At 45.9% G+C, this 26,856-nt stretch overlaps 2 protein-coding genes across 2 annotated transcripts; both read right to left on the reverse strand.

Moving 5' to 3' along the window:
- Positions 1-200: 200 nt before the first annotated feature.
- Positions 201-4,196, reverse strand: LOC308146650 (F-box only protein 15-like; the record flags this gene model as incomplete). The annotated part of the gene is made up of 10 exons (XM_080518553.1): positions 201-449; positions 1,000-1,124; positions 1,323-1,468; positions 1,621-1,703; positions 1,990-2,113; positions 2,198-2,383; positions 2,510-2,725; positions 2,848-2,952; positions 3,811-3,885; positions 3,988-4,196. The coding sequence occupies 10 exons, from the start codon at positions 4,194-4,196 to the stop codon at positions 201-203; spliced, it is 1,518 nt and encodes a 505-aa protein (XP_080374679.1).
- A 6,363-nt stretch (positions 4,197-10,559) lies between these two features.
- On the reverse strand, positions 10,560-23,750 carry dyrk2 (dual-specificity tyrosine-(Y)-phosphorylation regulated kinase 2; the record flags this gene model as incomplete). The annotated part of the gene is made up of 7 exons (XM_080518134.1): positions 10,560-12,992; positions 13,353-13,443; positions 13,672-14,061; positions 14,346-14,509; positions 14,602-14,893; positions 17,056-17,159; positions 23,711-23,750. 7 exons carry the CDS (start codon positions 23,748-23,750, stop codon positions 12,352-12,354), a joined length of 1,722 nt encoding a protein of 573 aa, XP_080374260.1. The 3' UTR covers positions 10,560-12,351.
- Between the last annotated feature and the right edge of the window lie 3,106 nt (positions 23,751-26,856).

Below are 26,856 nucleotides of genomic sequence, written 5' to 3' on the forward strand. Positions count from 1 at the left end.
AGACAAGATAATTAATCAACTTTTTAAAATCTGGCTATAAACAAAGGACCAGATAATCATTCGGGCTACAACAAAGCCCAACAACAAAAAGGTGAAGTGAGAACAGATCCTGAAGAGTCGAGCGCAGATCGAAAACGTTCTACTCGGTGAACGTATGAACCAGAAAAACAAGAAGCGGCGTTCCGTCCCGGCCCGGCCCCTCAGTACTCGGTACCAAAGTGTCGGTTGACCTTGTGCACGGAGACGGAGACGACGAGGCCGACGAGGAAGAACGGCCTCTGCTCCTTCAGCCACTCCAGCTCCACCCTCACCGTTCCGTGGGCGCTGCTGTGCGTCATCAGGAAGCCGCCGCCGCCGCCGCCGTCCGGCGTGATGCACATGGCGGCGCTCTCGCACCAGAAGGGCTGCTGGAACTGGTCCGTCAGCGTCAGCGTCATGAAGCAGCAGTTCTAAACAAAAAAACGCAAAAAGCAGTCTTTTTGGGTTTTTTTTTTTTTTCATGCCACAGCGCTTTGAAAGCAACGTCCCGTTTCCGTGGAAACGACAGAGGTTGAAAACGATGTCGTTAACATGCCAGGCCACTAGATAGTGCCGTTTAGTTTTCATCTGGATTTTGAGAGACAAACAGGTATTCCATTTTATTGTATTAAACAGGTGTGGAATTTTACAGGTAATTTAGCAAATATTTCTTCGGCGTTTATTTTCACGCTTCCACTTAATTTGAAGTCGGATTACATTTTGAGGACTACTTCCTCAAAGAAACACTTTTAATCAGATTCATTAAAGAAATGTTTTGGTGAAGAGGACTCATTTTTAATCAGTTATTCGCGACAGCTGACGTCAGTACGTTCGCGTCTTCACTTCCCAAAACTATTTTAAGATAAAACAGTTTGGAATCATTTCAGGATTCTATTTCACCATTTCTTCTTGCTTTCGAAGGTGCCAGTAAACTAAAATGCAACACGGGGGGGGGGGGGGGGGGGGATCGAACACTCGTACCTTCACGGAGCCGCTCAGCTCGCCCTTCCTCCACGGCATCCTGACGCCTCCGGACAGCGACCTGTGCTGGGAGACGTTGGTCCTGCTGACTGCAGTCAGTCTCACCAGGCCGTCCCGGATCCAGGCTGGGGGGCGGACCAGGAAAGACATTTTACCCACAATGCAGTGCGGCAGCCCGCACGTCGTGTCGCCGGCGGCGGAATGTTGGGACAATTCTTGAAATCCACATCTTTATAGACTCTAGAACTCTTGAAACTACAAAGTCAAGAAATCCACTTTTTCAAAAATGTTTTAATCTTGCAGAGGTTAAGTAATCCGATTACCTGGGCGACAGGAGAGCTGGTGGAAGTATTGGGACATGATGCAGGCGTCGGTGTTGTGGAGGACGAAGTGCAGCGTGTGGCCGTGCAGGCCCAACTGGAGGTCGGAGGGGTCGGCGAGTGGCGAGGCCGGGGGTTCCGAGTACGGGCTGCAGGACGAGGAGGAGGAGGAGGAAGAGGAGGAAGAGGAGGAAGAGGGACAAACGGAGCCAAAACACCAACGTTTATTTTTTACTTCCTCCTCGGTGGAGACGAACCCACCGAGTGTGGTGCGAGTCGGCTTTCTCTGCGGGACACCGACCAGGTAGGAGAACCCAGCAAGCTCCTCTCCACCAGCCTGTGGAAGTGCAGGCTGATCAGGATGAACGCCACTCCGTCGTTACCCTGGAAACCAAAAAAGCAAACAAACAAACAAACAAACGCTTCAAGATATTTAGGACCAATCTCATCTCTTCTCACTGGACAAACACGAACAATCTGTCGGGGTAGTGCGGGTCACTCACAAGAAATCCCTGAAAAAAGTTTCGGCGTCACTACAAAATACAGACACACTTCGACGGAAAATAAGGAACGTTCTGGATTTAAATTGACGGTCCAGTGCGGGTCGGAACCGGTCGGAACCGCCAGCGGGAAGTCTGAACCTGTGCGAGCAGCCGGGTCGGATCTTTACCCGCCAGGTTCCCACGACGACGCCGTGCGGTAAATCCCGCAGGGTCACCAGACGACTTTCACCCAGAAAGTGAGACGGAGCCGCGCCGACGTCCAGATCCAGCAGGAGGGACGACCAGCCTAGTCTGCGGGGGGGGAGAGATTGCCACACATGCGTCAATCAGTACTCTTATTTTGACGGCGTGGATTCTCTCGCTGCGTCTCCTCACATGGGGTGTCCCGGATTACGGATGGCGTGCAGCTGCAGGCTGCGGATGCTCCGCTGTGCGGGGAGGCCGCCGTCGCTCCAGCCGACGATCAGCGACGTCTCGGAGAACACGGCCCGGTTCCGCCGGTGCCGGCTCTCCCGCCCGCAGGCGTCACGCAGCCTCAGCTCCCAGCTCAATCTGTGGCTCCTGCGGGGGGAACGAAGACGAGAGGAAGTTCGAAGGTCAGTCCTGCAAAGCGCGTCAGAGAAAAGAACCACGACGCGTTCGGGGACACGGGGCAGCGTGGGACACGGGGCCGCGTACGGCTGGTACCTGAGGGCGTGCTCAGTCTGCGAAGGCAGGCCAGTGTACGGACTCACGGCGTTCAGCTCCTTCCTCCATTTATACACGTGGGCCGCCACCATCCTGAAGTACACCTTCTTCCAATGAGCCGCCGACCGCCCCTCATCGTCCTCCTCCTCCTCGTCCTCCTCCAGTCTCCACGTCGGCCTCCTGAACTCCGACTGGTAAATCCGAAACCAAATCCCACTGCAGAAAAGAAAAAAAGAACGGTCAGAATGAAAAGTTGACAAATGGCTTCGCGGAAAAAAGAAACAAAAAACCCACAAACACGTTATTCGCCATTCTATACTTGGACGTTTTGGACTTACTCGTCGTTGGCGAGCCGGTGGAAGAGTTTGTTGACTTGAGCGATGCAGGTCAGCGAGAAGATGTCCAGGTACGACAGGATTCTTAACAGAATCTCAGGCGGCAGACTGAAGGAAGCGACACCAGGACACGTTACAGAGGTTTGTTTGTTGTTGTTGTTGTTGTTTTTAGCTGCGACGATGCAGAAGCTCGCAAAAAAAAAAAACCCAAAACGTTTTGATGAAGCAAAGAGTAAAAGCTGGAGTTAAGAACCCTGCAGACCACCACTTTACTGTTCTCCACTGTTTCCATTGGTCTGAGTCAGAGCAGTAAGTAAATAATCAGCGTATTAGTCAAGAGGCCTGCAGAACGCCACAATAAAATCCCATTTTATTGCCAATAATGTAATTTCTTAATCCCTACATTGTGTTTCCTTTATGACCTTTAAACTTGACATTTCAAATATAATTCTAAAATCCACTTTATTTGAAACGGTGTGACCATGTTAAATTATGCATCTTTATTAAACCACTAAATATTGTCTATTTTTTTCCAAGTCACCTTAATTAATTGCCTAATTTTGTTCTGGTGACTTTGTGAATGATCACAATACTTCTATAATTCACAGGTCATTTGCTCATAGGTCTGAGTCAGTGCTTTGCGTGAGGCGTTAAAGAGTCCACGTTTTGATCCATGTGAAACACAAATAGGAACTATTATCTTAATCTTCGGGAACAAGAAACAAGTGTATAAACCACTTTTATAGTGGGATAAAAAACAGTATTATGGGCCTTAAACTACAGCCCTGTGGAACACCGGAAATCATAAATGCAAAATACTGTCATGTAATAAAAATACACCTCACTTGAATCCTTGACAAAATATAATTTTCTACTCAAGATGGAATGATTAGGTTAGAAATATAAAAGTAACTTTTTCCCTCCATTTTGATGAGAAAGAATGTTAGCAACATTAGCTTAGCTTACCTTTCCATTGCGTTTTCAAGCGACAAAGACTCAACATTGGGAAATTCGGGTTTTTGCGTCGCTTCTTCCTGAGAGCTGCGATATAAACAGGGTATACAGGGAAAATACGAAACGATGTGTGTAATTATTTCACCGAATTGAGGTGTCGTGGAGCTTCCGAAGCCGCTCCTCTCTCACCTGAACTCTTCCCCGCCATCGGAGCTCCATGTGGCGGCTGCGCAATGCAGCCGCCGCGGCGGCTTCCTCCACCGGGAGCCGAACATTGCCCCTCTATCTACGGCCGCCGGTCCTCCGGGAGCACCGGGACTCGCTCCTACACCCAGCTTCGGACGGCCCTCCGGAGCTTGAAGGTAACGCCGGAAGAAGTCAGCACGACACGTCGCCATCACGGAGCGGAGCTTTCCAACCGCGCCGCCTTTGACCGAGAGCTACTGAGGGAAGGCCCGCCCAACACGGCGGCTGATTGGCTCAAATGACATGACAGCTTCAAGTCCAACCAATCAGCACTCTGCGTTGCTCAACGACGTTGAACTGCAGGACAAGTACAGACGATGCCTAGGTAAATAAATAAATAAATAAATAAATAAAGTGGATTTTAAATGAATCAATCTGAAAAGTTGGAGGAAGGAAAGAAGGAAGGAAGGAAAAAGAAAGAAAGAAAACAAAGACCAAAAAAATGATCGAAAAACGTTACAATATTGTTCAAAAAAATTCCTATTACAACAATACCCCAAAAAAACTGTTTATGCGACACATGTATACACTGCATTGATATTAATATCAACACAGTATAAGCTCCATAAGCATAAACACAAGAAAACAATTCAAAACATCAAAAACATCAACAAATGCCGAAGATCAACGAAACACAAATATGACATGTTTCCATTCACATGCGGCATAGAGTTTAACCAGAAATGCTCCGGAAATACACGTGGGTGACGTGTAAATTATTCAGATGTAGCAGCTTTCGAATGCTGCCACTGAAACAATTCATCAGCGCTACTCTGAAATAACAACCAGAACATCCTGCTCCACGGCTCACACAATCCATGACATCCTGAAAAGATCCTCCACCTTTGATTGCCATGGACACATTCCCATCTGCAGCGCCACCTGTGACGGCATTCGCACATTAGCATTAATGTGATTATTAATTTTCTCGTGAATGCACACGAGGGTTTCCAGTTATTTACGGCTCGTTCAACGAATGATCAAACCCAGAGAGAAAAGAGAGAGAGAGGCTGGAAATAACCTGACCTCTGACCCCACAAATCTGACACCTCACTCACACACACACACACACACACACACACACACACACACACACACTTTTCCATTCATCCTGAACTCAGAGACCCTGTGAGCAGATCAGTGTGTGTGTCTACTTTATTCAATTATACTGATGAACACACACAGACAGACACACACACACACACACACACACAGAAATAGACGTGATAAACACACACACACACACACACACACACACACACACACACACACACACACACACACACACACACACACACACACACACACACACACACACACACAGCTGTTAGAAATGTGGTGTCATGTTCCGAGAGGCTGGTGGAGGATTTACAGTGTGTGTGACTGGATCATCACATTAGAGGATATTTAAAGTGACAGTGTGTCACAAACAAACAGGGACACAAACATAAGTAAGTGCTTAATGAGCTCTACAGTGACAGTACGCTCACCCACACCCACAATGCTTTGCAGCAAGCTCGCCCTGTATTGGGTTACCAGTGTGCGTCTGTCTGTGTGTGCGCGCGTGTGTGTGTGCGTGTGCGCTCGCAGGAAGCCGACACAGCATACTGAGCTGCGCTAATTTAAATAACACCCACACACATAAATAATACCCAAGCAGACACACACACACACACACCTCAGTCCAGATTAACCTCCACTGCTCACCCAAGTTTGCTGACTCACCAGCGACTCAGCACAAAGTGTCTGACTCACTTGACGAATCGGGTATCCATCGCCAGTCTGCGCGATGGTCTGGCGCTACGCAGGGCAACAGCGCGCCTCCCTCGTTAACTTGGGCGACCCACTGAGACGCGGCGCCGTCGTGCTTTCCGGGTTCATCTGGCTCCAGCCAAAAACAATCTTTTTTTTTTTCTCTCTCTCCGTCATTCTCGTAAAGTTTCCCGTCCACACCGCACCGGTGCCAGAAACATCTGCGTCCACACCGCACCGTGAAAACGACTCAAAACGACGCAGTACATCGCAGGTGACACTGTGACCCTGCTAGAGAGATACACAAAAAAAAAAAAGTTGAAATGGCAAATGTCGGTCTTGGTTCTCGCGTCTGTGGATTTCCCAGCGGGCGGGGTGAGAGGATGGCGACGTGGAAGGCGACGCACTCTTTGTATTACACAGGCGACGCTAACCACGCGAAATCAGGAGCAGTCGGAAAATATCTTGACTCTCGTTGACGTCTGGTCTGAAGACGACACATCGTGGTTGTATTTTTGGCTACCCGTTAGCCACGGGCTAATTAGCTTGGCCACCTGCGGTGAAAAGCGGCGGGACTTCCACTTTTGGTCCGAGCCAATCAGCGAGTCGTATTTCATCTTCACTTCCTCTCTGGTCAAGGTTTGTTTCAGGCGATAGCGCCCCCTAACCAGCAGCAGGTGTAATTGCGTGAAGTTTTCCAGGCAATTTAATCCAGTCTCAAAATGCAGCACACCAAACCGAACCAAATAAAGGTTTGAAAGTTCTCAGCACACCCCCGCCCACGAATGAACCAAGTCCTAGATTATCCGAATGTGAAAATAAATAACCACAGCGCCACCCCATGGTCGTATTAAACAACCCAACTTCCATAATTTGGCTCCTATAGTATATAGTAAGCCTGTTGCTGAAAAGACAAACTGAACATCATGAACAATAAAACAGTTTTATTAATAATCTTTTTTTTTTCTCACCACAATAAAATTTAACAAAGGCTCACTAGAAAAGTGTGGACTTCTTGTGTTCTGTACAGTAAATACAGTACGTTGTAATAAAACTGGCCGCGGCATGGCACAGCAGCGCATTCACACCCCTAAAAAAAAAAAAACACCCAAGTATTCAAACACTTTTGCTGCACAATATTTACAGATAAAATCCTCGAGTAAAACCCAGCTGGCAAACGTCACAGAAAATAACAGTGCGGCTCCACGATCCCGACTCAAGCCAAGTGGCTAATGAGCTCAGTGGCTACAGCTGCTTTCACACTAGCCGAAAAACAAATTAAAAAAAAAAAAAAAAAAAGTTGAACGCTACCAAGCGGTGAGTGAAAGCAGACTTTTTGTTCCTGTGACCATTTTTTTTTTAACCCTCCTGTAAATTATGTTTGATAGTGTCCGGAAAACGAAAAGGTAAATGTTCTTTATATATTTTACATCTGTCTTTGTTTCTAGGTAAAATATAGAATTTTTTTTTGTCTGAATCTCCCCCAAAAAATAGTGCAGAAACATCTAAAGCGAGTCGGATCTCGTAATACCACACCCTATCAGCAGGTGGCGCACTCCTACATTAACTGCCTTCAACAGAACAGAAGCAGCAGAAGATTCAGATACTAAAATGATGGAAGTTGTGAGGAGTGCTGACATGTTTTGGCAACAACCAACATAGTAGCAGACCGACTCACTGCTGCCACCTGGAGCACAAATGTGGTATCAACCAAATCCTACATCTTGTATCTTTAGAAAAATGAAAGAAACTAAAAATGTGAAATTGTTCTGTTTCATTAAGTGAGACAGAGAAAGCAGCAAAACGTCACATTTCAGAAACTGGTTCTTTTATTTTTTGTATTAAAATTGTTCAATACGGGAGCAAGTAAAAAACAAACAAAAAAAACACTTTTTCTTAAAAAAAGAAACCGGCTGATGCTCAGCTGCAAAATATAAATTCGAGATGAAAACCTGAAATTTATTATTTTCCATTGTTATTAAAAAAAAGTCAATAATTTTTTTTAATATAAATTTTTTTTTTTTTTAATGGTTTTGGCATATATGTGCTTTTTCTTTATCCCTAAAAAAAAACAAAAAGCCAAAAACGGTGACAAAGAATCAACATAAGACAACTTTTTTTAGTGTCTTTCTGTAGAAAGTAGGGCCAGACCTGTTTGTTTCCTCAAAATAATTTACTTTTAAGCTTTAAACAAGAACATCACAATTTGTTAACGTTAAAAACATGTCTTTTACTTCGTGATTGTTAAAATAGCTTGAAATAACAGGAGAGTTAAAAGTAGCGCCACATGTTCAAATGGCTGCTGCTCCTCACGCGATCGATGTGTTCTTTACGCGCCTTTTGCTTTCCGACTAACTTTTCTTTGAAGCACTTACCTGCTTCTGTTTGAGTGGCTAGCTAACAGCTAGCATTGTAAAGGAATGCACTTTGGTAGAATTAACCAAATGCCCTGGGTGTTACAACAACAGTAACAATAATAACTGAGCGATTTGAGGTACCAACCTTAAAAAAAAAAAGAAAAGAAAAAAAAGTTAATGCTAACAGAGTTAGCGACGAGCGCCACGCGGGCGTGGCTAAAAACTCACTACTGGCTCTCAGGTAGCAGTAGACTAGTGTTAGCGTCACTGTAGAGAAAATGAAAGTCAGTGCAGCAGCTAGCGGCTGGATGCTAGCGGTTGAACGGCTAGTGTTAGCTTCAGCCTGTCGTTAGCAGGCGTTGCGTGTCCACACGACACGTGGCGACAGTTGGCTGATATGTGTCTGTACATTGTGCGGCCATGTTACATGACCCCCCCCCCCACCCCCCACCCCGACACACACACACACAAGGGGGGAGATGTTAGCGCTGATACAGCTAAAGCTACGATCGGTTTGAGCATCGTCCTACAACTCCGATGGCTCTGTAAACATGACGAGACTCGCACAGTCAAACAACCGATCTTACCTGGCAGTTTTGACAAAGAACCAACGAGCTTTAAAAAAAAACAAAAAAAAAAACATTTTTTTTAAAAGAAGCAAATATGCTGATTGTTGGTTACCAGTTACCAGCAGTGACCACTGGGTGGTGGAAGAGATCAAACTGCGGTATTGCCAAGCTTGGAGCCAATCGGAGCGCAGGGTTTGGCCGTCACGCTCGCATTTCGACACGAGCCGATTTCTCTCTTCGCTTTGGAGTTTTAGCGTAAACGTTAGTACGACATCTCCGCGACGCATTTCCTGTATGTGTGTGTGTGTGTGTGTTGGATGGGCGTGGCATGGCGATGAGATACCGAAGGCACAAAGTTAGGACTCAGCAAAAACATTGACAAAAATGAAAAACAAAAACCAAACAACCAATCAAATCTTTAGAAAACAAACAAACAAAAAAAAAAAACATCAGGTAGGACCCCCCTTCTTCATCATCCTCCTCCTCCTCCTCCTCCTCCTCCAGGAGGGGGCGGAGCTTCCCCTGAGATGGGCGGAGCAGGTAGTGTCCTGTGTGTTTTAGTTCCATTCTGTGCATCACGGCGTCAGATCCCTCCGTTGCTACATTAGCGCCAAGCACTCGTCATCTTCATCCTCCTCCTCCATTTTCAGAGTGTGTTCAGATACAGCTCTGTGTGGTTGTGTGTGTTCGTATACGTGTGTGAGGGAACAAGCTTTAAAAAAAAAAAAAAATTTTTTAAATTGTAATATTGCACACGCACACATGCACGCGCTACATACAGCGCTCTCTCTCTCTCTCTCTCTCTCACACTCTCACACACACACACACACACACACACACATTCAAGTATACAGTAAGAACTGCACATCAGAGTCAATACGTAGATTCATTAATAAATATTAAAGTGTAGCAAATAAATAGAAAGTGTCTCCTGATCCCCCCCCCCCCCCTCCCCGTCACATTGATAAAACCCCCCCACCAACACTGAACTTTGATCAACATGTTAGCAGTCGGTCTGATTGGCCGTCGTGTCGTTAACTCAACTTTTTGGGGAGTCGTTCGATTCAGCATTAAAAAAAAAAAAAACAATTTCGAATCAAAGATTTGGCTCAATGGGGGAAAAGTACAAAGACACCTTTTGCAGTGCGATCGTCGTACAGGTCTTACCCAAGGCCCCGTTTCCACGGCGACATTTCAAGTGACTTGTTCGTTTCAGAAAAGTATCCCGTTGACACGGCAACGCTCAAAGTCACAACACCTTGCTGGTGGCTAACTGAAAAACTCAGAGTTGTATTTGAACTATTTTCAAATAAGTGCCATTGGATTCCGCTTTGATTCACATTTTAGACATCATGCTTCTTTTTTTTTTTGGTCATTTGGGTTGTAAATGACTCCAATCCCTTGGTCATGTCTGAATTTAACATCTAAAATAATCCCTGCTGACGTTTTGTTCCCCCCCCCCCCCCCTCCCATTTTTTCCAACATATTTTAAAGCCGTTGTTTCACCTACTCGTAAATGTGTCCTTGGAAAAAAAATAAGAATCCCTCTTCAGTCCACCTGTTCTCTGCTCTTTCCATCCACCATCCGCCTTTTGTGCCCCGAACAGTCAGATTTGGTTTGTTAAAACGTCTCTTCCATCTTTACCCGTTTTGTAGGAGAGATACGCGACATCACATTTTCTGGCCGATTTCTTTATAGTCAGAATTCTTCGAAAACTCAGAATTTTGACTTGTCCCCCCCCCCCCCCCCCCCTCAGAATTCCGACTTTAAAAGTCAAAATTGTGAGGAAAAAAAAATCAGAACTCTGTATTTTTTTTTTCAGTGGACCTAATCCTCTTCTGTAACATGTGAAATGCATTATTTGATTACGCTAATATTAGCAACACTGATCCCAGGCCGAGAATCTCGAGCATCTCTCGTCCGCTAATCTGCTAAACCTCCCAAAAAACCACCAAATAATAAGAAATTAAAACCCCTTTAGTCATTCAGTTTGTTTTTGTAAGGCTGGGCAGTGGTGAGCTAACAAAGCTATGGCTAAAAATAAGGCTAAGGCTAGCCATCAGACCGCCAAAAAAGGCAATAACTGTGAGCCAGCTACAGCTAGCTGACGGATTTAATAGTTCGCTAGGCTAACTGCTAGCCAGTAAAAAAAAACAAACAAAGAAATTAAAATTAAAAAAACTCCATAACTAACAGGTAGTTAGCAGTTAGCCAGCGGACAGGCACTATGCTAGCGTGACAGCACAGGCTAGCTACACACTGTGGACCAAACGCCAGCTAAGAGAGTTAGCCAGCTAGCAGGCGGCCGGTTCAGTCGTGGTTTTGAGGGCTTTTAAAGGAGTCATCACCGTATTCTCACGTATCCAGTCTCCCTTAAATTGACTTTAATTCAATTCTTAAAATTTATCAGGAAAAAAACCAAAACAATAAAACTCAGCCATGTTCAACTGAGGCCCAACATCAATATACATGTTTTAACAAGGGAACATGGAATTTCCGGGTGACGACTCCTTTAAACGATATTCATTTCATTTAAAGGGGACCTGGAGTGGATATTTCATATTTTTAGACACTTTTTTTTTTTTTTACATCAGATTGTTGAATTTTCACATTTTCACTAATCGTCCTCCGATGTCCCTGTGTCCCTCTGTTACTCGTCCCCTTACTATCATAATTTACCAAAATATAAAAACTGTTATATAAAAAATAGCACCTTAAATCCAATTTATTAGCTTCAAGCCATTAGCTTTTTTTTTTTCTTCCAACTTCCGATTTGCCTCCACACTTAAAAATCTCGTTAAGATCTCAGTGAACAAAGTTTCTTGCACTAAATTTGGACATCTGTTTTGCTAAAAGATTATTGGATTAGTTAGTGAATTGTTTCGTTTGTATCTTTTCAATAGGTTGCTGGTGCGAAATTACAATTAGAGTAACAGTTAATAACGGGAGAAGACAGTGTTAGCTGTATCTCGCCTTAAAAAGTTATAAAATACAAAAGAACATTTTAAAAATGTTGTCGTAAAGGGAGAATCCTTTGAAAAACGGAACATAAAAGCACCCCGATGTGGAGCGCGGTAGGTCCCCTTTAAGTGGAAAACGTCCCCGACCTTCAACGAACGAGGCCGAACGAAGCTTCAGAGTTAAAAGATCAACGCTCCACCTGAACGTGGAGACGACCTCATAAGACGGAAGTTGTAAAGACGACGTGGGAGGTTTTTGTTTTTTTTTGTGTTTGTTTTTTGGTGTCTTGACCGACTCAGCTCGATAGACTTTGTGCTAAAAAAAATAATAAAACAAACTAGGTCAGAAAAGCCTTGTTCCCTCCCCTCAGCACCATGTGAGAGTTTGGAGCTCCAGAGTTTGACGACGTCTGATTGTCTGAGCAGGTTCTTCTGTCGTTTCCCGCGTCCGGCTGCTCCAATTAAAAAAAAAAAAAAAACACACACAACTTTCTTTTCTTTGTTTTCCTGGACAGTTCGGAGAGTTCGAGGCGTCTTGGACGCGGGGGGGGGTTGGGGAGTCTCCTTTTTTATAATTTTTTTTTTTGTGAACGCACCCCGACGTCGCCGAAACTCAAATCCAGACGCTGGCGTTGCGTGGCGCCGCAGCGGGCGGGGTGCGCTCACTCTCAGCTGACCAGCTTGGGCAGCACCGTCCGCGGCTGGAGGTTCCCGTTGGCGTCGGTCATGGCGGCCAAGTTAGTCCTGGTTTTGGAGGAGGACGACGTGGTGGAGGAGGTGGCCAGCTTGGAGATGGTGGTGATGGCGCCGTCGGCGGCGGTGCCTCGCTTGGACGACGGGGCCTTGTCGCCCGCCGTGGTTCCCGTCGGGGGCTTCGGCAGCCGCCGGCGCAGCCACGGGTGCCGCAGCGCCTGGCTGGGCGTCATGCGCAGCGCCGGGTCCCACTCCAGACACTGCTTCAGGAAGTCCAGGAAGAGCGGGTCGTCGCAGCCCTTCAGCGCCGCGCTCCAGTCCTTGCTGGCCGGCGGGCCGCGGACCTTCCCGCGCCGCGAGCGCCCGGCGCCGAGCGTGGTGGCGCCGTCCTGCTGCGTGGTCACGGTGCAGTACCGCGGGTAGCCCTTGGACGACACAAAGTTCTTGGCCCTCTTGGAGGCATCGAGGAGCTTCTGCGACGGCATGCCCAGCAGCTCAATGACGCACGCCAGCTGGTCGGCCTCGTCCTCGCCCGGCAGCAGCGGGTAGCCGGTCAGCAGCTCCGCCAGGATGCAGCCCAGAGACCACATGTCGATCGGCATCCCGTACCTGGAACCTGGCGGGGGGAGGGGGGAATAGAGCCAACGTCAGGTTTCACATAGAATCACACCTCTTATGCAACACTGCTACACAAGTCCCTTTTATGGTTTCCCTTCTCTCTACACCACCTTGTGGTACAAAATGGTTTTACATGTCATCTTACACCTCGTCATCTTTACATCGTAGCTCACATGTTAAGTCTTTTATTCTGACATATTTCTATGTTCTATATTCCGTTCCAAATTTGTCAGATAGGTCCTCACTCCGCAGCCAATAGAAACTCTGGGAAATCCGAGCCCCGCCCCCAAGAGGCTGATTCGTAGAGAGCAACATCACGAAACCGTTTTGTAGCGCGTGGTGGATATTCTTTTCTTACCTAAAATGACCTCGGGAGCTCGGTAGAACCTGGACTGGATGTAGGTGTAAACTCTCTGATGTTCGTAGCAGCTGGAACCAAAATCTATGACCTGACAAACACACACACACAACAACACGGTTAAGTTACATCTGTACTTGCGTTCAGTAACATTTCGGTTACACTGGATCAGGGCGTTCAACCGGCGCTTCTGGAGCCCCTCTATCGCGGCTCCCTGAGACCTTCCTGAAGTTCAATGTAATTTATTTTATATGCAACACAACACTATATATCCCCCCCAAAAAAGTGTGTGTGTGTGTGTGTGTGTGTGTGTCTGCACCTTGATGCCGCTGCGTCCCTGCTGCTTCAGCAGGATGTTCTCGGGCTTCAGGTCGCAGTGGATGATGCGGTTCCGGTGCAGCGAGTCGAGGCACTGCAGGATGGAGTGGGCGAACTTCCTGACCAGCGGGAGGCTGAAGCCCTGGAACTTGTTCTTCTTGATCAGCTCGTACAGGTTCATGCTGAGCAGCTCGAACGTCATGCAGATGTGGTTGCGGAAGGTGAAGTTCTCCAGCATGTGGATGACGTTCATGCTGGAGTCCTGGTCCTGCTTGCGCAGGTGCTCCAGGATGCGGATCTCCTCCGCCGCCTGCCGGTGGAAGCGCTTCTCGTTGCGGACCATCTTCAGGGCCACGTGGGTCTGACACTTGTGGTCAAAGGCCTTCACCACCTGCGGGGGGGACAAACGGAAACGGAGAGGCGGATCATCACTCGTGGCCTGAGAGCCGACTGGAAACGACCAGGAAACACAGAAAATATCAAGCAAACGCCTAAACAATGAAACTGAGCGAATCCACAGTGACTAGAAGTGAGAAAGCCGTTAAATTAACTCAGTGTCAATAAATACAAGGAAAGACTGAAACCATCGAACCAAGATGATGAACGCAAACGGAATACCACGAGAGGTGTGCAGGACGACGGTTGCCGTGGCATCGTGTGGGGTGCGGGTGTTACCTGTCCAAAGCTGCCCTTGCCGATGACCTTGAGGACTTCGTAGCGGTAGGCGACGTGATCGTGGGGGACGTGGATGTAGGATCCCTGGTCGTCGTCGTAGCCGCCGTTGTTGGCGCCGCCTATCACCCCGATCCTCTTCTTCGCGAAGGGACCCACAAAGTACACTGCGGAGAGAGATAGCGTAGAACTGATAAGTCAGCGGCCCGCTGTGGCCCGATGCCCCCACCCCCGCCCGCGCAACGTTGCGGACCCTCACCCTCGGGGTAGTTGAAGATCTCGTGGTGCTCGAAGGAGGACATCTTGGACATGAACTGCTTCATGGCCTGCTCCGGGGACACGGCGTGGGGCTTCGACTTGCCCTCCGTCAACTTGGTGGCGGGGGCGCTGCCCTGGCGGCCATGGTGGCCCGGCTCCGAGGAGGAGGTCTGGCGGTCGGACGGGGGGAGGCCGGTCCGGGCGCCGTTGGGCTGGCAGGTGAGCACCGGACGCTTGTCGTTGTTCTCCTCGTGCAGCCGGATGCCCTCCGACATTGCGGCTTTGGAGCCGCCCTGCAGGAAAACCACATCAGAGCTGACACAGACCGTTTACATTTTGTCCACATCGCGCATTTTTGGTTTAACCGTTTCAGTTCGGATTGTGTTACTACTCCAAGTCACTTCTGCTGAATGAAATCCAGAAACACAAGGTACTTTCCTTCTACTTTTTCTAAATTGCTAGAACATTCCTGGATTTATCCAAAATTTCAACTTGCTGACAAAAAAACCCCAAAACATTTCCACTGTAAGATCGTTAAAGATCTCCTACTATACAACTGTTCAACGTATCACGTAAAGCCGACCTCCGACATGTTAACGAGCTGCGGGGCTCAGACAGTAGCGAGGCTACATGCTAAACAAGATTAAAATACGACTGATAATCATTAGTGAGTTGGAATACGCATGCGCAGCACACGTCAGTGCCGAAACCGATTTTCTTCAGACAAAGTAAGTGCGTGTGTGTGTATATATATATATTTATTCACCTTTATTTTACTTTTAACGTTTGTGATCGTTTTCGTCATACTGGTAGAACATATCATGCTTTAACGGAAATAAGTGAAGATGTTTCGGTCAAATTTTGAAACCAATTCAAAGTCTTGACGACATGTGATGACATCAATGTCTTTCAAAAAAGTTCAAAGGCATGTGATAACATCAGCATCTACATGACAGGCTTTTGAACCTTTCCTCTCCTTTGATCTTGTCATGCGCGGTTTTTGTGATTTCTTTTCTGGAACGGTTAGCCGAATCGTTGACAAAAGTTTATTGCACACTATTCCCAAATTTCCTGCACATTTTGATGTGCTGAAAATGTGCTGAGTCGACTAAAACTAGACAAAGACCAAATGGGTTTCAGACGAAAACAAGGTTACAACTCAATGGCGTGTCACTTTAAAGATTCAGACCGAATCAGAATTTGTTGTCAAACTCAACACTGTTTCTGTGGCACGACCTCGCATACGTACTACATTATTGATTGAGTAGTTTTCATGGAGTGGATGGGAAACTTTTTAAGAACGACGGAAAGAATAAATATGGTTTTGGCTCATGAACACCGCGCCCTAGACTCAGCATTCTAAGCAAAGAAACGTTAAAGCACACAGCAATCTCCTCCTCATACACCGAGAAGAGCCGCGGCCCGACTCCTGCCGACAATTCAACCTCTGCAGAACACAGTATGAAACATGCTAAAAACTAAAAATAGTTCAGCAAGTTAAAAAAGGATAAAAAAAAGTCTTTAACAGCAGCTCTGTTTACATGTGTCCTGTTGCCACGGCAGTCAGGTTGAGTAGGTATTCGTGGAAAAGCGCCATTAGTGGTTGGAACGCCCCCCCCCGGGTTAATAAGTTGTGTTGCAGAGGGGGTAGGAAGGCAATGAGTTAACGGCTAGTTTCAAAACTGGCTGTAAGGTTGCACCAAGAAACGCAAGCAGTGTGATCAGATCGCACACAGTACATCATCAACCCAGTGTGTGTGTGTGTGTGTGTGTGTGTGTGTGTGTGTGTGTGTGTGTGCCCTTCACAGCAACCTATAAACCAATCAGCTGTTCAAAGCAGGAGGCTAAAATTAGCATCCAGGCTGCAGCTGACAGTTGCAAGGAGCGAACGGTAGGCTAACAACAGGCTAAAAAATCTGGCGAACGCCAGGGTAACAGCAAGCTAATAGCGAGCTAACAGCAGGCTAATGGAACACTGATACACTCATACAGCACAGGAGAATGAAAAGTTACATTCTGTTGCGTTGTGAGTCTCGGGGAACGTGAACTTTTTGAATATGGTTTCCAAGAGGCCACATTTTTGAAATGCACGGCTTCGTGTGAACAAGGAAAACATCCCCTTCCTCAAACAAGTCGTTCTGTTCAACTCTCAAAGCACTTTTGTTTTCATCAATAATGTGATGTCAGCCAATGGTTGACCTGGACCTAGAAGAAAATTAAAAAAAAAAAAAAATTTCCGGATCACTACCAAAATCAAATAGCATCTTTCATTGCCTTATGTGGTGAATATTTCGACAAAATCCAGACGATATTTTTGACGCAATCTTGCCAATAGGCATAGAGACACACTTGTGATTTTATTATGTCCTGAACAAAATAAACTTTTTTTACTAAAGGATTTGCAGAGCAGGTTGAACGTGTCCGTTTTCTGTATTCATACATGCGTGCGCGTTACCGTCAGAGTTTGGTGGTTGTTGTTGCGAACCAGCGGCAGGGTGACGGGCGACGTGGTCTGAGAGCCGCTGTGACCAGGAGAGTAGACCGGCTCGCCCACTTTGCCTGAAGCAGAGAGAAAACAAGACGGGCTCGTCATTATCTGTTAATCTGACCTGAAATGCACAAACAATAACACGGCAGTTCTTTCCTTGTTTTACAAAAAAAAAACCTCTTAAACAACAGTGTTTCCCTGGTTGTGTTTCGTAAAGGTGTTGCTTTTACACCAGGACAGTCCCGGGACTTTAGCCGCTTAGCGGCGATCCACAAGCTACTGAAGATGTAGTCTTCAGACCAAAAGGCTTTAGTAAGGGACGTCTTGACTAAACGATACGGAGCACCTCAAAATGACAAAATGCACCTGAAGGACTCTTGAGGTCTTGTCACAACGTGACAATGAAAGCATTGCATCATTGTGGGTGTCTATTTACACGACAACGCTACTCAGAGTCACTGCAACAATGACTTTTTTTTTTAATATATATATACCGGCTCCCAAGGTGGTACTTTTGTGATGCTACCGACTCCCCCCCGCAGAGACAGTCAGAGGCTGGTATAGTTCTGCTCATACTCTCGCTTTCTCGTCCATATTGGTCATTCTATAGTTAAAAATTCTCCTCTAGTAGCATCCAATCCCCCCCGCCCCTCCCCCAATAGTCCATTTGAATTGTGTTAACGTTTATAGCATATTGTTCTCTGCAGGCATGCATTTGTGGTTTCGTTATAAAAAGAACCAACAGCGCCACCTCATGGCCTGGCATGCTTAGTACATCGTTTTCAGAGATCTTTTTCAGAAAGTTGCCGTGTCGGCGCTAAATTTGACTGAAACGAATGAGGCAGAGGAAGCTGCGTAGCCAGGAGTTAGCGCATTACCGTGTTGTCCGGACGACAAGTGACGTCTGACAAGTAAAGTGGAGTGAAAAAAACATTCTGTTGTCATACAGTGACATCTAGTGGTCCCTGATGGTTCAATGTGTCACATAAGCAGTCAAACAAATAACAAAAATGGGTGACTTGTGGTCCAGAAAATACGGTACAAGAATGTTTTCAGCTTTTGTGGAGTCTATACTAGTTGGTTCAAATCCTTTCTGCGAGTTGTTCATCTTCCGACACTCAAACCCGAGACCTCTAACTTTGCATCAGTCCACGACGCAACTCAACAGTTCAATTAAACATAAGCGATTTCTCTCGCTCTCTCTCCCTCTCTGCCTGTAATAAAGGAGGGGGCTTCGTCCTCAGTGGGAGGTCGCTGGGTTCAGGCTGACTGCTGATGTCATCTTCAGTATGTATTCGAACGTGTTCCGATGAGAAGATCGCATGACGGGACCACCACAGTTGGCCGCGTTGCGTAATACACGTGTCCCAACTGTCTGTGGAGCTTTAATGTTATGATGCAAACCAACTGGACATTCAGATGAACTCAAATCATTCGGGGGGGGACGACGACGGAAGAGCAGCTTTGCCAGCAGAAAATAAAACTACAGTAAAGTGTTGGTAACAGTCAAAGTTTTAGTGTTTGAAGAAGTCATCGGCCTCTCTGTAGTTTCAAAAATTTGAGTCAAAATGTTGCTTTGTTTAGCAGTACGACCATGAAAACATTACGTCTTTACAGGGAAAATTGAATCGTCTTTCAAAACTACCTTCATCAAACTCTTGCTTCATTATGACGCAATTTACCCCCAAAACATTGAAAGATTTTCATCGGTTGTGGTCGTACCACTTGTCTTTTCTACATCTAAAGGTATAGATCTCTTTAGGTCAACTCAAAGCATTGGATCGGTGCATCTTTAAAAGAGATAGATAGAGGTCATAGAAACAGCAGGAAGTTCTGACTCTTGCGTCACTACCAACATACTCTGAAGGAAATCTCACAAACATTAAGGAAGTGTCACCGCGGGTCAGATCTCATTATTACAAGTAATCAGATTTTTCCCACATAGAACGTTATGCTTTTGTAAAGAAGCTCATAACATCACATCAGCCCTCCTCCGGTCAGACTGATTGGACCAAAGTGAGCTTAAAGTTGTCAACATGTCCGCATTCAATATTTTGAAAAGGTGGCAAAATGTACCACTTTATAATAATCCCAACGTTGATTTCATTGCTACGTCAACAGCCAAGAACAGAACAGTTTGGACCCGGTACGTACAGTCCGAGGACGTCAAAGAACTTCTGGTACCCTGAACTGACCTGAAGCAACTTAAGTAATTGATCCATGATGACGCAGGGGCAGAATCAACAGCTACAAATATCCTCCGGGATGAGACCAGGCTGAAGTGCTCCACGTTAGTATGGAATTTCCTAAAAACACCGGCTTGAAGTTATGACTCTCATGACAACAAGCTGTGTGGAACCTGTCCACACGACAACGCCGTTTCACGTACAAAGCGTTGTTTCTGGCCGATCATCCACACGACACGTAGCCTTGCGATCCTCTCGACGACGTCACTTAACAACATCACAACTGATGCTCGTCTGTTTAATAAGGCGATTTGCCAATTTCTCCATTTTCGCATGCTCCATGCCTTTCTGTGGCAGATTACAGAGCCACCTATAGGCCAGGCATATGTACTACACTCTTTTCAGTAGTTTCCATGGTGTCTCGTGGGCCTCGTTGGCTAAACAAAGGCGTCCTCAAACTGGAATTGAACCGAGCTTAAGTGATCCGGGCCAATCAGTCGTCCAACAAACCGGCTTCGGCTTATTTTTAATGCTGCACGTCAAAGACCCAGACGTCACAGTTTACGATTGTTAGCGTGAGTGGCTAGTCTGTGAAGAGTCGCTCCTTCGTGTGCCGAGGGAAAGTGCCTGTGGATCCCGCAGGCCAACGTGCTGCGAGGAGGATGAAGGTTTTATTATAGCCGGCTAATCCCCGATACGCCGCCTGCCTATCTGCGTCTGCAGCCTCCTTTAATAGCAACCACGACGCACAGAGGTCAGAGGTCGCCGCGGAGAGTGGAGGCAACGGACTTTGGTCCGGCTTCCTCTCTGCTGCACTCGGACGTCGCCAAACATCAAACAAGCAATGCACAGTTGGGAGGACAAACCAGCTGACATTTGTAAAGGCTTTCCTTCATTTGTGATGGAAGCAAGTTATTAACATCTGTGTGGACAACAATGTTTCCACCGCCGCTTTGGCGGTTTCCACGACAACAAGCAAAACCGTAAATATTTCATGGCATTTTAGGCATCTGTTTATGAGACAACGGTGCTCGGAGCCACTGCCACCGTCACGGACCCGAATTACAGCGTATGGTTCTTTTGTGTGGATTCGTTTCAAAAACAAGCAACAGTGCCACCTTGTGGCCTGGCACGCTAACCATCATTTTAAGTATTTCCGTTGTTGCCGTGTAAATAGAGACGTTTATCAGAACGCTGCCGCGTAAACACGAAACCAAGACATTGTCACTTGGAGCGTCGTCGTGGAAACGGGGCCTTCTATCAGAAGCTTTGTCTGCTGAGACGTTTTAAAATCCGACTCACACTTCCAAAGGAATCATAAAAAAAACCAAACACTTTAATTAATTAATCTGAGTGAAACAAGGAAGGTTTTCAAGATGCTCCTTCAGGTGTCTTATTCATGTTTTGACGGGTGTCCCTCACGGGCTACCGTCCAGCAGCACCAGCTTAGCGTCTGCAGGTGGAGGCGGACAGATGGCTGCTGCTGCTGCTGCTGCTGCTTCTTCTAATCTGAACTCTCGCAATAATCCTGCTAATGAGGACGACCGGAGACCAACCGGCTGGATCGGGAGTCCGCAAGCCTCGGATCACCGGGAAGAAGATGCGTACGCTGCTAATGTACGTCTGTGGCGCTGCTACTGCAAACCAGAAACTCCATTTATTACTTAAAAATAAGCCAAAACGAGCCACTAACAGTGACACATTGCGTATAATGTACGTAGCAGCTCCAATAGAGATCCTGCAGTTCACCAACATCTGTATTTAATTGTCCAGTATCATTAGCAGAGCTTCAGTGAGGTACATGTGTGGAGACAGTGAAGTTTCTGTCAGTCTTGCCTTCATGATACTTTTAGAAATGTGTTGAGATGTGAGACTTGGGTTTTGACCCGTTTCAGAGCCTGGCTTACGTTTGGTTTTGTGACCCGCGGGTCCCAGACCCCCATCCACACGACCACGCCGTTTCATGCAACTGTATTGTTTTTGGCCGATCACCCGGGCGACGGCGCGTTTTAAGTAGCAGGAAAAAACGGGGTTGTTTTGAAAACGGGCTCCAAAGTGGAGCGATTTAAAAACACCTTCTAAAAGTGGTGTTACTTTAAAAAAATAGGCCCATGGGGGGGGGGGGGGGGCTAACGGGGCGCGTTCCTGGTTGCAGGTCGTGTGACAGATCTGTCCTGGAGAGCGCCCCCGGCTGCCTGACAGATGCCCGCTTGAGTGAGTGAATGTGAACCCGACACCGGCCTGGGAATGGCAGCTCGCGGGGCGAGCACGCTCGGCACGCCGTCCCACAGGACCCCGGGCAGGAGGCCGGCGAGCGGCCCCGGGGGGGGGGGGGTCACCGACCCGCGACGGCCACCAGGAAAACCTCGCCGATTTTCCCTGAACTGCGCGGGGCGGGTTATTTGCGTCGCCGCCGGGTCACCCCCCCCGTCGATGAATCCCCAAAGCACACGGGCAGGCCCGCAGGAATCGCCAGCGGAAAGTGTGCGGTCAAGTGTCACCACACGGCCTTCAAGACCTCCAGACCTAACAAGAAGTCTGAACCGATGCCCCGAAGCGAAAGCACAGGTTGTCTTAACTTTTAACAGCACGTAGTCACCGACCAGGAAAAACAAATCCAATGATCAAGCCGCCAATGCAACGAAATTCCCTTTTAATAACTACAAAAAAAATCTTCTGACTTTACATACCGAGTTTCTTTCGCACACTCAGGCTATTGGACTAACTAACCAAGGCTTATTTACAATGACGACACCTCGGTTGGTCCAACATTAAGGCTTATTTCATTTAGATGAGCCAAATATAGCTTCGTTAGGCTAACTGACTCTTAGAGGGAATAAGGTAACGACTAAATAAAGCTTATTAAGGCCAACTGTTTCTTGTTTGAACAGCAGTCACGTCCACGCGCTTTCTTACGCCAAACGGACCATAGTGAGGTGCTCTGTTAGCCTTAAACAAATTGCATTTAGCTCAAATTAGGTGTATTTAACTAAAATAGCACCTTGTTGCTTTGTAAGCCGAAGCAAACGACAGTAAACATCTATGTCAACCGGAGTGTTGCGTTCAGCCACTGTTGGCTCAACCAACGTGTACTGAGCTAACAAAGCAGCGAGTTGTACCTGCTTTACAACGTTGCATGCTAAGTTAGCCGCTTCAGACCTGCCTTCCGCCATAACGGTGCAGATAAAAGCAGATTCTTTTGAAAACATTTTTTTTAAAGCTTTGACTCCATCTCCGTGGAAACGTGGGGAAAACGCGGTGCACTTTTGCGTTACAGCGCCACCCATTGACAGTTTTCATGGCGTGGACGCTGACGTTTCCAATGTGGACGGGATTTTTTTTTAAAGGGCGTGGAGGAATTAAAAAAAAGAAGATAGATTTGCCTCACGTGGGCACGGCCTGAGCTTTAAAAGCAGCGAGCTGTGTTTTGTGCACAATCAAGCAGCGACAACAACGACCATTAGCTGCTGTAAACGTTTAAACTTTAATGCGTTTGTGACAAAACACCCATCAGATATTGAGCTTATTATTGATAACCCGACAGTGACTACACATAAGTACAACGCTAATGCACTGATGGAGCTTTTAGGGCATAATGACAGCCTCTAATAGAATAAACCTTGAATTATTTAGAGTAAAACTATTGTGAAATAAGAAGAACATGCTATAAATAATCCTCTGCAGAATGTGCTTTAGCTCCAAATAGACACATTAGTGGAGAATGGCCACACAGAGACGAAAAGGCTAATTTAACCTTAAAACAAAAATCATATTCGTAACAAATCACTGTGGGATGGAATTATTATTATTATTATTATTATTATCATCATTGAAAAATTATTACTGGAGCTCCTGATACTGAGAAGAACCGAGGGGCCTGTGACCGGACCGGACCGCAGCCCAATGCTGGGGCGGAGGCGAATCACCCGGCAGAACCCAGAGGAGACTCCGCGGTCAGAACTCCTGGAGCCCCAGGAGGAGGAGGAGGAGGAAACCGGGCCGCGGACAACCACAGGAAAACAGCCTGGAGGAGCAGTTCCTCCAAGCCGCTGTCACTCCTCATCTGCGGGCTAAAAATAAACCTGACAGACGGCGGAGGAAGACGTCCGGTGCGGCGGCCCCTCCGCGGCTCGCGACCCCCCCCCCCCCCGCACCTGCGCGCTCGCCGCCCGGCACAGCGTCCCGCGCCGCCCGCCGCTGATATTTTTTTGCTTTATTCTAATAAAAGGAAGGAAACGCCGAGCCTGGAGGATTGACTGTCCGCTAGCCGAGCTCCCTGCCTCCCCCCCCCTCCCCTCCCTCCCTTTCTACCGCGTCTAACCCGCCGACGCTGACCGGACACGGAGGCGGAGAGACGCGGCGTCTCCTCCGCCGCAGCGCCCCGGGGGGGGGGGCCTCCGGAGCACCCGAGGCCGGCTGCGGAGGCTGTTGCTCACCCGTCGGGAGGACCGAGGCTCCGGGCTTCTTGGTTAACATGGCGGCCGCTCCTCTCCTCTGGATGCAGACGGACAGGACGCCTCCTCTTCCTCCTCCCGCAGCTCCTCCTCTTCCTCCTCACACTCCTCCTCCGAGAACTCCTCCGGTCTCCGCTCCCCTTATAGAAGTCGCGCCCGCTTTACCTCCATTTATACCCCCTCTTTCTCAATGTATGCCTCCTTGTATTCTCTGTATACCTCCTTCTCCTCCACATTCACTTCTTTCACTCCTTATACACCTCCTATACATTCGTTTATCCCTCATTTTACTCTTTACACACCTAATTGTACTCATCTTTTTACTACCTTTTATATACTGTACCCCATTTTACTTCTCAAATACCCACTTTCACTCCTTCTATACCAACATTTAGCCATTAATCTAATTTCACGCCTCATATACCACCTTTAACTCCTTATATACTTCCTTCGACTCTTTAAATATCTCATTCTACTCCTTGTAAAATACCTCCTTATATTACCTTCAAAAACCATCCAGATCTTATTGCGCTATATACTCCTTTATATGCAACCTTTTCTACCTGCTATTCCTCCATCTACTCCTTATATACCCCATTACACTTCTTATGTACTTCTTTTTCCTCCTTATATACTCCCTTACAGCTCCCTCTTTACTTAATTTCACTCCTGATATACTTTATTTTATTCCTATACAAGCTTTTATACCTTATATACCTTCTTTGCTCCTTGTATATCTCTGTTTATGCCAGTTTATACCTCTTCTATACCTGCTTTTAATCATTACATACCTTTTATACACTGCACTGAGTACATCTCAGTTTCTACCTATCCATGCTGTGTGTATATCAATTCTCTCAATTTACTCTATTTTTAGGGGATTTCTTTTCTTGTTTTATTTTTTTATTTTTACTTATTCCATTTTTTGTGCTCTTTTTGCTCTTGTTTAGACATTTACATATTTGAATTCTTTAATTTTATCATTTCTGCACCTTTTTACCTTGAGCTGTTGTAAGTTTGTGTTTCCACCTGGGGAGGAATAAAGTTCTATTCTCTTCTATTCTCTTCTATTCTATTCTATTCTATTCTATACCTCATTCCTCACCCTCTGCTCCTTATATACCTCATTTTGCTCCTCGTTTCCCCTTTTTCTTCATTCCTTCATCCCTTACATGTAGCTGCCATAAATATTTGTTTATGAAATAATAAAAAAAACGAATCCTTGAAAAAATGCTTTATTCCGTATAAATTGAAATTGTGTGTGTGTGTGTGTGTGTGTGTGTGTGTGTTATATCATCACTCTGTAATTTAACTGAAAGGTCTGAAACCTGAACTCTCTCTTTCTCTGTCGCTCTCTCTCACTCTCTCTTTCTCTTTCGGCACACACACACACACACACACACACACACACACACACACACACACACACACACACACACACACACACACACACAAAATAATGAGCTCAAATAACCAACATGGACACTCTCCTTTATTATGACTTCACTATGACCTTGGCATTACCTTCAGATATCATCCAGATTATAGAGCATCTTCCTCCCACTAACTAGTTAAGCAACTAATAATAGAAACAATCAAATGTAGTGTTTCTCTGGGTTTTTTTTTTTTTAACACAAATTGCTTATTGCAATGGTGCATTTTGACCTGTAACTTGTGAAATCAAAAACATCGTAATCAGTTAACTGTCTACTTTTTTTCCACACTAAACAGTAAAATCCATTCATTTTCAAATAAGAAACCATATATTGTTATCAAATTCAGTTTTGTTTCTGTTTGTTTGAATGAGATATTCTAATGAAAATATTCTGATTCATCATTCGCAAAATGCGAAGCAACACAAGAGTAACTGTATTATATTTAGTAAATTCTATTTAATAACTTACACAGACGGCTTGACCTATGCAGTTTGAGCTGTTCTGCCCGCGGACGCTGTTCTCTTAACCTTCCACTTGTGTTTTTTCTAATGACTGATGTGTTTTTTTTTTGGTTTTTTTTAAGCTGTGAGTTAGTTTGTTTGTTGTTTAGTTTGTATGTGTGAGTGGGTTTTTTTTTTTTTTTCCACTTATGCTGTGTGATTTTAATTGACAGTTTATGGAAACTTTTGCACTATACCTATGTGACTCAGTTGAAAAAAATTCAATGAAAAGGAAGTTGAAGAAGAAGAAGGAGAAGAAGAAACGCAGCTCATTGATTGGTCCAGACCAAAAGTGGAAGTCCGGCCTGAGAGCCTTTCTCACTCACTCCACATCTGCCCGCAAGATATTTTCACACTTTTGCACATTGTTTATTAAATACCCAAAATGCATTGCGCTCACCACCCCTGCTATATGAATTGATATGAAAACCAACACCAACATTTTCACTGGGACCATTTATCCCGTGTTTGATCTGGACCAGAGGTCAACCAGGAGCTCGGAGACAAGGTCCCTAGATGACGCTGGATCTTTCACAAAGTAATCCCACTACCTCTGAAAGGAGTACCGACGAAGTGCAGGAACATTTTGTTTTTCTAACTGTTTGAATGTCGTGACTCATCCAGCACTGAGCAACGTGAGAGTAACTTTACCAGGTAATAGAAGTGTGAGCGTCCATCACAGAGTGACAGAGACCCCTGCTGGTCAGCAGGTGGAAGTGCATCAACATCACTGCAGCCACATGACTCATGACTAAATTGGTCTGAAAAATTTAATTTACCTACAAAAACTTTTTTTTTTGTGTGTGTGTCAATGAACTTCATAGTTGTTTTGCATATTTTCAAAAATTAAACTGGAAAAAGAAATGATCTGAATGTCATTTAATTTGTTTCATAATCAAGATTTTCAACTGAGAATAAAATGTAATTAAAATCACTTAGAAATCACCAAAGTTTGGGGGAATGTATGAAAGTATCATCTTCTATTTGCGTTCATCCGAACTCCAGCGTTGAAAGAGTTCAGAAAGCAATTCCAGAAATAAATAATTAAACTAATACAGGTAAAAAAAACAGGTAAAAAAAAAAAGGAAATGCACTTAATCTTTTTCATTCTAATTTAAAACAATTGTGTATAAGAAATCAATAAACTATGTTTAAAATGTATATTAATTCCTTGCAGAATGTTGGATTAGAA

Source organism: Blennius ocellaris (genome assembly GCF_963422515.1).
Source record: "Blennius ocellaris genome assembly, chromosome: 22".
Lineage (NCBI taxonomy): Eukaryota > Metazoa > Chordata > Actinopteri > Blenniiformes > Blenniidae > Blennius > Blennius ocellaris.